Source organism: Micropterus dolomieu, linkage group LG23 (assembly GCF_021292245.1).
Source record: "Micropterus dolomieu isolate WLL.071019.BEF.003 ecotype Adirondacks linkage group LG23, ASM2129224v1, whole genome shotgun sequence".
NCBI lineage: Eukaryota > Metazoa > Chordata > Actinopteri > Centrarchiformes > Centrarchidae > Micropterus > Micropterus dolomieu.
In genome coordinates this window covers 2,207,181-2,218,482 of record NC_060172.1, presented here as the reverse complement: position 1 = coordinate 2,218,482, position 11,302 = coordinate 2,207,181, and the positions used below count along the sequence as shown (strand labels likewise).

Genomic DNA, 11,302 nt, shown 5'->3' with positions numbered 1-11,302 from the left:
CACAATGATTGATGAGGACGATTGATTTCCTGCTGCTCTGCTCCGGACTGACCAGATTATATTGTGAGACCAACTGTTTCTGCACATCTGGACCTTCGACTCCAGCTGTTAGATCTCCATCGACCGCAGCCGTTCAGATTTAGCCGTAACAATAAAAGGGTTCGACACTGTAATTGTCTCATTTTCCCTCCGGATAAATGTCATCTGGTCTGAACTTCTCTCAGAGAACTCTGATCCAGAAATCCTAAAACAATCTACGACAGCGTTAATGATCTCTGACATGAACATGAATAAGTTCCTCCGAGAGTCTGGAGCCAGTTTTAAATGTCAGCTAAGATTTTCTATTTTGGGCAGGATGATTTGTAAGTATTCAAGCTCTTACTTGGAAGAGTTTTAACATTTCCTTTGATTCAAAGCCAGTTTGGAAATTAGGCCGAATGTTTTTTTAAGCTTCTTTGTTCTCTAAACAAGAAAAGAGTTTGTTTTGGAAATCTTTTTCCAAAATGGCTGCACAAAAGTTTTGTGTTATTGTGTGACTTTGTTGTTTTGTTTTAAAGGGTTAAAAACACAAAAGTCACACACTGACCTACCGAGGCAGGTAGACCAGAGAAGTAAAATTACTATTTTTAGCAATGGAGTCTGGTGGCTTTGACGACAAAGACACTGTTCCGGGTTAAATAAAACAGATTTTTCTGTCTTAAGCATTTAAAAAGTCACATTAGCAAACACAATGAGGTTAGCATAAAAAGCAATATTAATGTAGTCGAATAAAGGGTAGCATAATTAAGTGATGTTAGAATAAAAGAATAAGGTTAGCATGAAAAGTAACTTTACTATAGCATAAAAAAGAGTAATATTAGCATTAAAAATTAACATTGACAGGAAAAGTAAGTATCATTTAAAAAAGTAACATTAGCATTAAAAAGTTACGTTAGCATAAAAGAACAAAGTTAGCATGAAAAGTAACTTTACTATAGCATAAAAAGAGTAATATTAGATTAAAAATTTCACATCAACAGAATAAGTAAGTCTACTATTTATAAATTAACATTAGCATACAAAAGGCACGTTAGCATAAAAGAATAAGGCTGGCATGAAATGTAACTTTACTATAGCATTAAAAAAGTAATGTTAGCATTAAAAATTTATACTAATAGAAAAAGTAAGTCTAGCGTTTAAAAAAGTAACAGAAAAAAAAGAAACATTACTGTAGTATTAAAAAAGGTTAGCTTTAAAAAGTAACATTAGCAGAAAGTAATAACGTTAGCAGAAAATGTAACTTTACTATAGCATAAAAAAATATTGAAAAATTATTGTTCGCATTAACAATTTCCTGACAAAAAAATAACGTGTAGCATTTCAAAAAATAACGTTATCATAAATACGTACGTTAGCATGCATTAAATTCCTACTGTTTTACTGCTGCAAATAGACTAGCTCAGTTTTTACTTCTCAAGGTTTTTAAGGGACCTTTCAGCTTCAGGGTGGAAATATAGAAACTAAATTAATTCAACCTGTGAGTCCCTTCTCAAGCATATATATATATATATATATATATATATATATATATAAATATTCTGGATTTTTTCTGACTCTCAGTTCCCAGTTTTGTTTTGGTTGGTTGGATATTGAAGACCTGTCGCTGTGCTGCTGCTTGAATCCCAACACTGACACCGCCGCTCGGCTCTTTCTGCTCGATGTCTCTCAGCTCGCCGACCTGCTGCCAAACCAAACTTGTCGTGTTGTGAAGCTGCAGTGGTGGGAATTATTTTAATGGCTCGTAGAGAAGCCAAGTCCCTCTGGCCTCATTCTTCAGGCTGGAGCTGTTGATCTTCCCTAATTGAATTCTGGATGGAATTTATGATGACGGACGGCAATTTGTTGACACTTTTGCTCTATTGAGTGGAAAGTTGTGAGTTTCTTTCCTGCTGTACGTGCAGAAGTCAAATAAAAAGCTGCTACAGAGGCTTTGAAATGAGTTCTTAGCTGATGGGGACAATTTCCTGGTGGGCAGCTGATGGTGATTAGACGTTAGTTGACTGCAGGAGTGATGACAACCTGCAGAAGTACAGCAGAGGAAGAAACTGTGGTGGGCTGGAGGCAGTTTTGCTCTGTGCTGAGCAGCCTTTTTTAAAAATGCACTTTGTTTTACCAGAATTTGCCAAATAGGTCGAGTCATGTTACACCACAGGGGCACTGAGAGTTGCCCTGCTGCCTCTCTGCCACAACCTTTAGACAAAAAGCTCCTTCTAACTGCAGAACCTGAGAATATTGATATTTCTAATAGTAAGTAACCACAGCCAACTTTACTCATATCACAATGAAACTTTACAAGCTAAATGTAAACATAAATAGAAGCTTTTTTAAAATGCATTTATGATGTTTTTAATTTTTAATATGCAAATGAGGTATATCCTCATTAAATATGCACTTATTTGCATATACCACAAATCCAGTGTCCAGCACATTAATAAGAGTCAGATAGATTTTTTTTGGTTTTATTGTGATAATATACCAAATGGCCAGACATTTACAGATTGGTCATGGATTTATTCAAATTATACCACTCGTATGTGTTACAGATCCTTTTTTCCCCACATATTTACAGATAAAACACCACATAAAATGAGAATGATAAAAGATATTTAAAAAACAACTCAACTTTACATAAGATGAAAGACAAAGATGAAACTTACACAATCTGCAGTTACAGATTTGGTATAAAACCGACAAATAATTATGTTTATATATATTATTCAAGAAAAATTAGTTTTAGACTCTATTCATTCTGCAGCTTCACAAAAACAACACAAAATGAACACTTAAATAGATTTACTCTTGTGCAAAACAACAGGTTGTTATGTTTGCAAACTGTTATAATCCACTCTTGTCCAATATACATGTCAGTGTTTGTTACTGACTGTTAATAATATGTGAATTATTTGCAGTTTTGAATGTCATATTCATTCATTTTTAAGATAAAACTTTGGCACAGTGTGTCGAAATAACCATATTTTAGTTTTAGTGTTAACCCATCAGTAACATAAAAATAACACTGACACTGGGCTAATTTAAAAGGATATTATAGTGGGATGTGCTTATTAAATGTATTAAATACACAGATGACTGATGCAAGAATGATGCACTGACTTTAGTAACTGCTGAGTGATGTGTTACAGTCTGTGTTGGAAACATGCTTCAGTCCAGCTTTCAGTGGAAACTTTCATGTTTCTGAACCAACATGACTCAGACTTCCAGAAAGTTTAATGTTCAGAGCCACAGAGGAGCCGAGAGTCTGTCTCAGATAGAAACTGTAAACCAACACCCATCGGATGAGTGGGTCGATTTATTTACAATTACTCAAATAATTGTTGCAGCTCTAGCTTGAAGCCTGTAAGGTAATTTTTAGGTATGTTTTTCTGCCCTTTGGTGGCAAAAGATCAGTGAATACAGCTTTTAGTAAAGGACTCGAACGATTCCACAACTTGGCTTGAGATTAATGGGAAATAATCTGCCATCCAATCTTCATTAGAGTGTAAGAACTTATTGGAAATGGACATTTTTGCAAGATGTTGAGGCAACTTACAGAGGACCCAAGACAGAACCTTGGGGGACGCCACCAGATGAAGCTGCAGATGAGGACTTTAGAGCCCCCGACTGTGAATTCATGCATTCTTATTACCAATAATAGGACAGACATCAAAGACACGGCAGACTGCGAGGAGGATACTGTCAAATGTTTAATCCATTCAGTACAGGGTGTTTATCTCAGTGCAAGTGCCAAAAAACAACAATATCGAGCCGCGTTTGGTTTATGTACAAATGTGAACTTTGGCATTGAGAAGCAGAGCGGGCGAACCGGAGAACACTGAAGGGTCGAACACAGAAGTGAGACAACAAACAGCTTCAGTCAGAGCCGCAAAACATCCGAAGAAACAGCAGCAAAGAAACAAACAAACAAAAAAAAAACTGGACATCTGAGCAGAGCGAAAGGTCAAGAATCAAACTGAAAGGTAACACAGAGTGACGACCGTCGTTTTTACTTCATTTCAATCAACCACAAAAACAATGAACAAAATTAATGGTATATATATTTATATTTATATATCTAAAGTGCAATATGGTACAAAAATATAGAAGGTCAGCAGCACCTCGATACATTTACAAAATAAATACACCATTCAGACAAAATAAATTACCGCCAAAAAAAATCTGACATAATTGGAATAAAAAAGAAAAAAGCAAGGATTCACAAAGATTAAAATCTGTTGCCTCACAGAGCATCAAATACGTTTTTTTTTTTTTATCATATTCTGCTATTTGTTCTGCTATATTTAGAATATTTACAGACAATAAATATTTTCCAATTTCTTTCCAAACAATCACTATTACAGAAGACTGTAACGAGAGTATTTAGGAGTCCAGTCCAGCGGTTTCTGAAAGACAAAGACGGAGACACAGGTTAGCTCAGTACAGAAGCATCAGCATTCACATTAAATACACTGAAATGTACATTATTTAATACAATAAACGTTATTCAAGCTGGAGTAATACAGTAATTCTAGTCACAAGAATCCATTAAGCTAACCAGTTTAGTGGATATTTGCTCAGTAATCTCTAGTTCACTCAAACACAATATGTTACGATGACTTTAAATAGTTTTATAATTTAGATTTTATTACCTGGCTTTAATACTAAAGAAGTGCTGAGCTTAGATTTCAACCCGTTTCATTAGAAATTGATCAGAAGCTGAAGGATAGTTTATTTATTCTGTCTCCTCTGCAGGTCACAGGTAAGGAGCATCAGGTGTAGGTGGGTGTTGGCAGTGGGTTTGTATTTTAACTGCAAGTTTTTGTTTTTATTTCTAGATAAATATAAAGACCTAAAACATGCAGGTCTTAAGTTATGGACAGTGTGTTTTATCCCTGTACCTCGTCTTTTAAAACAAACACATTCTGTTTGAAAAATTAAACTTTACCCTCATGAAAACACCACGAAGATGAAACTTACACATTACTGGAAGTTTATCTGAGAAAAAGGACTTTATTGCCGAGCTGGTTAGTTTCTTTTTAGGCTTTTGTCTTTTCTTTCGGCCACGCCTCTCATGAAACAGAGATTTAGATCTCAAGAGACCTTCTTGGTTGATCAAAGGTCAGTGAAAGTCAGCGACGGCCAGAAATACTGACTCAAACTGGAATCAGATTCTGCTGTGAGTGATTCTGCAGGAACGGTTAGATTCAAAGGAATTAATTTAGACCTGTTTACCTGGGGTCATGTTAGAGACTCCTGGCTACAGCCCTGATATTCCTGTTCTCTTAAAACTCAGACTCTGAGCCGAGGACCCACCTTTGTCAGAGACTGACAGCGTTTTAAAGCAGCGCCCTCTGCAGGCCGAGCAGAGACCTCCACTCCAGGTGGAGTCCACTCCCGGGTTCGTCCTCCAGCCTCCACCCCAAAGAACGCGCCCTCCTCTTCCTCTTCTCTCCCTCCCGCCTCTTCCCGGACCTCCCTTTCTTCTTCTTCTTGCCGGGTGCTTTCAGCACGCCGTCTTTGTACGTCTGAGACTTGTTGGTCTCCTGCGGCAGGTTGGTGCCCTCCTCCTCCTCCAGCCTGAAGCTGATGGGGAGGTTCTTGGTCCCTCCGGGGGGTTTGGAGTGCAGGGTGCTGCCGGTGGTGCTCAGGTTGATGCCCAGGCTGACACCCGGGAGCCCGACGCCTGCGCCGCTGCTGCTCCCGCCTCCGCCGGTGGTCCGGACCGGGAGTTCGCGGATCTCCGCCGTGTGGACTTCATCCAAAAGCTCCTGCAGCCACATGCGGCGCTTAAAGTCCTGCAGCGCCCGACCTTTGTCGTGCATCAGCTGAGCGTGAGTCACGGACCGTTTTCTGCAAAAAATCACACAGAATATTTCTTTCAATTATAAATGTCTTTCATGTTCACATATTTCGAGTATCTGTACCTCCTAGAGACGGGAGGGAATTAAATAAAAATGCATTTAAATGGCAGCACTTCTCCTGCTGAGAGAGACAGTAGTGCATTATTATAAATGAGATAAAAGTGCGTAAATATGGCACGTCCTGCAGACTTTGACCGTCAGTGTACATAAAAGTGAAAATTTGCATTTGGAAGATCTCTTGTTTGACCTGCAGAGGGCAGCGAAAGCAGAAGAATGAAAGCAGCAGTTTTCCAACAATTCCCTGTTGCATCCATGCAGTGAAAGACATGATTCATCGAACCGCAGGAGCTGGATCTGTTTCCAGGGTTGTTAAAACTGATACCAAAGATCTCCACCCTGCATGAGGAGGTCCAGATGAGTTTTCTCTTTTCACAGAAAAATGCCAGCTTTCCTTCTGATTGTTCATTAATACGATCATGGCACTTGTGAGCTAAGCAAATCCTCTGGCCCTTCACTTTTCATTAATATGGAAGTTAACTGACAGATTCATGGCACTCAGACGCCGAGGGATAAAAAACAACTGGAGCCACAAACTCTCCGAAAGAAAGGGGAAAAAAAGAAAGACTTGGGGCCGAACTCAAGAGAGCAAATACTCAAATCCTGTCAGGCAATCTCACCTCTACTGCGCTGAATTCTGCAAAATCTCAAGAGAGTTTGGATCATTTATTTGGATCACTTACAGTTTGATGTGTGTACGTGTGTCTGAGGTTGTTTGTAATTGTACAAGAGTTTAATTTATACTGAATTTTATACATTCTGAAAGAAAACTCTTTGGCCTGAGCGAGATTTGAACTTGTGACTCCTGGTTTAAAAGAGAAAGAAGCTACAAGAGCCACAACTTCTTTTAGTTTACAAAGACAAACTCATTCAACTATCAAATATTAATGTGCCAAAAATAAATATATAATCCTCAGAAAAATCTGCACCTAAAACAAATAAACTTGTTCATTTGGCAGCGGCTCACTTCCTCATTCTTATTCATAATGTTTCTTTCATGCGACCTACAGCCAGCAGTTCTGCATGTACTTACAGTATCACAGAGCACACGCTGAAACAACACCGAGCTTTGATGAAAAGATGACACAGGCCCCAGCGAGATTTGAACTCGCGACCCCTGGTTTACAAGACCAGTGCTCTAACCCCTGAGCTATGGAGCCCTGTGCTCAGTGGGCCCTGAAACGTCCACATGGTGACGCTGTCTGTCCACACGGTGGAGCTATCGGCACAGAAAGCAGACACTCAGCCCTTGGCTGAACTTCACACCAAACCTCATAGAAATTTGTGGTGTTTCTGAGACGTCTTGATTGCCCTTTGTGTTAAATTAATTTGGCAGATGCTTTTGTCTAACTGAAAAACAGACACCGACCTGCTCGTTGGCAGCTGAAATACAAATACAAACTACAGAGTGAAACAACACTGGACTTTAAGGCATGACAAAAGAAGAAGAGATGACTCGACAGAAGAAGAGGAGCTCCGGCTCTCCTGTTAGAAGGATTCGGGCTTTGCTTTGCCGCGGCGTCACGTTACTCAGAGTCTTAACTCTTATCCAAACAGAGAGGCAGAGGGGCACGGCCCGAAGCCTGGGAACCGCCGAGCACCAACGCCGGCCAAACACTTCAGGTGTCTGAGCACACAAACACGCCGGCTTCAGTGGGAGATACCGACGGCTGATTAGAGCTCAGCGCCGCCCTTCAGCTGTCAGTTTCCCATGATGCCCTCCTCCTCCTCCTCCTCCCTTTGGAGAGGTCAGCTTTATCTGGAGGGCGTGCACCTCCACAGAACTCCTTAGAAATTATTTACAGTTTGATTTGGATTCTGTTATGGAGGCAGCTAGTAGTAAAGGAAGTAAAAAGAATAATTTCTCTTCCTTCTGCAAGGTGGGAGTGTATTTTTCAGCTGAATAATAATAATAACAAAAATATCCTGAACAAAAACTCACCTCCCAAACGCAGAGGAAGCCCCCGAGAGCAGCTTTTGTTTATATGCATACAGATATTTCCTGTAACTCTCAGGCCTGAAGAGAAAAGAAACACACTCCCGGGGAGCGCACGTCTTTGAAAAGTGATCCAGCTCTGTTTTACCTTTTTTAATAAAGCTCACATCAAACAGTTTCCAGAAGTGAGGAGGAGGAAAATGGCCCTGACACATCCTGAGGTGGCAGCGCTCCAACGCTCCCCGTCCTACCTGATGTTAATTGTTTGTCTCTGTGGGAGAGGGATGAAAGAAGGAGTGTGTTTCCTAAAAACCAGCAGCGTGTCATTTCCCGCCACCGCTTTGGCTCGCGCTCAAATGTTTGTCGGTTCCCGAACTCGAGGCCTCGGACATCGAATCCTGACAGAGTGACCTGGCCTGATGCACGGCACTGGTATTCATCATATTAAAAGATCATTTATGTGATTTTAAACCCTTACACACATTTGTTGGTGTTGAAATGACTCGTAGGTACAGAAAGGTTTGAATCCGTGCAGTAGATGCTTCAGCCGGCTGCGGCGCTTTCCTTCGCCAACAACAAACTCCTCTCCCTCGTTTCCAGCAGCGTCCTCCTGCAACAACTCGCCTCTCACGAGATTTTCAGTTCACGGCCGATCTTACCAGTCACTTCAACACCGACCGACGTATGTGAAATCCAAGTTAAAAAAACACCTGAACTCTGATCCGTCATGATTCTGCAGCAGCGCCACCTACTGGTCAAACACGATCACATTTATAAGCACCACCAGGAGTTGATGAGTGTGATTTAAGATTGTTTGTAACTGAGATTGAATTTTTTTAACATCCTGGGAGTCATTCCTTAAAACAGCTGAAGGCCCCGGCGAGATTTGAACTCACGACCCCTGGTTTACAAGACCAGTGCTCTAACCCCTGAGCTACGGAGCCAGACGCTACGGTGAAACCCCCGTCAATCATTTTTGACGGAAGCCGCGTCAAGCTGCACAGAGCAGATCAAACCAGGCAGGAAGTCAGACACAGAATAAAGAACCCGGTTAATTTTCAGAATAAAACACCCTGTGCAGACGGACAAAAACAGAAAACATTTAAATATGTAGTCTACTTAATTATAGTGGAAGCAGAAAAAGCGAGCGCTAATTGCCAAATAAACAAATCTAAACAAGTCATCAAAATCAGGCCTAACGCCCAAACACCGGCACGAAACTGGGAGAAAAGAACAAAAAGGACAAATTAACAAAAGGCCAAGACGTGGAAGTTGACGCCCGGCAGAGGACGGAACAAAACCGTGGCGCAGCAGTAATGCGACGCAGCCGCACTCTGTGGACTTTCCAGGTTCAAGCTTCTGAAAAAATATTCAAAATAAACATTTGAGGAGAAAAACATCTGATCCCAAATCGCTCTCACCTATTCTTTGATCAGAGCTCCTGATTTAAAAGTTCAGCTCAGAGAGCTGATTAGATCCACGTTTTGTTCAGAAACAGAACCAAAATTCAGGCGGCACAAAAATTAAGGCTGCAACTAAAATTTCATTATCGATTAATCTGCCAGTTATATGCTTGGAATGACATTAAAAATATAAAATTTACTATCTTAAAACACAAATATCTTCAAATGTCTTGTTGTGTTCCAACCAACCAAAACCCCAAATATTCAGTTCACTCAGATGAAAAGCAGCAAATCCTCACATCAGATGTGTTTAAGAGTTTGAAGAAGAGTTTAAACTATTAAAATATCAAAACAGCAGTCAGTGTATTTTCTTTAGATTTACTAATTATGTAATGGATTAATCGTTGCAGCTCTGTTCGTATTAGAAACATGTGTTCACTGGATTTTTAACCCAAAAACTTTGGGAGCCAAAATCGTTCGGGACCACCCTCTCTAACGTCTCCTCTGTGCCAAATTCAAACTAAATCTAATTTCCGAAAGCCTACAAGCCTTTTTCTGATGGAAGGCCACAGCGGCGGGTGAAGGAGGGTCAGAGGTCGGTGAGCTTCCACCGCCGTGTGATTTCTACCTCACGGTTTTCATCGCGCCCGTGTTTTCTTTTCCACTCCGGCGGCGTTAACCCCGTCCTGAAATCCTATTAAGTGCATATCATACAACGGGTGCAGCTCCATTTCCCCTGACACAAGCATAACAGCCCCCCCCCCCCAACGCTGAGAGAAACGTCTCCTGTCCCGAATGTGGAAAGCGTTAACGTAAACCTGGACGACACGCGGGCTGAATCACTTTAAAGACTTGACTCTCTTCCTTCAGCAGCCGGGCTCAAAACTGCAACTGCCGCCACCAAAATGCATTTCAGATGTGATCTCTCTCCCCCGAGATTTCAGTCAGCGAGGCCAGACGCTTACAGAAAATCCTGCTTACAGATTGTTTCAAGAGTTACAGAAATCCAGAAAACCTGCCTGCCTTCAGAGCATCTTCCCACTGTTTCATTAAAACCTGATTACGTCCAAAAACCGTCTCAGCGATATGATCTTTCCAAGGCTCTCAGAGTGTGTTTAACATTCTGGCCTAACAACTTGAAAGAACGTTTATTCTGCTTGGCATCGAACGCCTCAGCAGGAGCAGCAGCTTTGGTTTGGTCCTCAGCCGAGCCGAACATCAGCATTATTCATTTCCCTCCTTCGCAGGGACGGACACCAACATGCAGATGTGTTCTGCCGGGACAGAGATCTGAACGCTCAGGAGGAACAACCCCTCTGGGGCGGCCAGGGTTTCAGCCGGAGCTGCTGGGAGTTTATCTCACTGGGACGGTTTCTGCTTTAGGTAAACACACAGGTGGGCGACGGCTAACTAAACAGCTGCCGGCACATTTCACAAATGAACACTTTTTCCATCTTTGCTCGCCCACCGTGTAGGAGGAGGAGGGTGGGAGCTGGAAAATAAATGAAAATAAATGCGCAAATATCGGAGAAAAAAACACTATCTGGGAGTTTCTTAGAGCTTTTTCAGCTCCCCTGAGCTTGATTGAGGAACACAGGCTGATGGTTTTAAGTGGAAAGAGAGGGAAAAGTGTGCAAAAAAATTAAATGCAAACTCACATTCTGCTGCTCAGGGCATCAATCGGCCGTCCAAAGTGCGGCACCGGGGAGCAGAGGAGGAAGAGAGCGAAGCACCACTGCTGCAGGACTCTCCTGGAGCAGAACATCTTCTTTCTGTAAAGAAACAAACAAACAGCTGAAAACTCGCCCTTTTATACCTGAACCGTTTCATCCTGCAGCATCTGTCTCTAAGATTAACCCGTCTTCACTTCACAATCTGCAGACGAGACCAGGCGGCTGCAGAAACCGGTCCTGCATGTTTCAGAACCACAACAAAGCTGAAATTAAACAAACCAAAACAAAAGACGAGTTAATGGGAGAGGAGAGGAGGATGGGGGGGGGGGGGGGGGAGCG

At 41.5% G+C, this 11,302-nt stretch overlaps 1 protein-coding gene and 2 non-coding genes across 5 annotated transcripts in view; all 3 read right to left on the bottom strand.

The window, feature by feature from the left end:
* Window positions 1–3,727: 3,727 nt before the first annotated feature.
* The window catches only part of pthlha (parathyroid hormone-like hormone a), a 177,551-nt gene continuing 169,976 nt past the window's right edge, over window positions 3,728–11,302 (bottom strand). For all 3 annotated transcript variants that reach the window (XM_046038761.1, XM_046038762.1, XM_046038760.1), the window contains exons 2-4: window positions 10,949–11,062; window positions 5,347–5,883; window positions 3,728–4,436 (exon numbers count right to left, since the gene is read on the bottom strand). In XM_046038761.1, coding sequence (XP_045894717.1) covers window positions 5,370–5,883; window positions 10,949–11,055 — 621 coding nt within the window. In that variant the 5' untranslated portion in view covers window positions 11,056–11,062 and the 3' untranslated portion in view covers window positions 3,728–4,436; window positions 5,347–5,369. The remainder of the gene's footprint in view (window positions 4,437–5,346; window positions 5,884–10,948; window positions 11,063–11,302) is intronic.
* On the bottom strand, window positions 7,039–7,111 carry trnat-ugu. The gene has a single exon. It is a non-coding gene; the product is annotated as a tRNA-Thr (tRNA).
* Window positions 8,759–8,831, bottom strand: trnat-ugu. The gene has a single exon. It is a non-coding gene; the product is annotated as a tRNA-Thr (tRNA).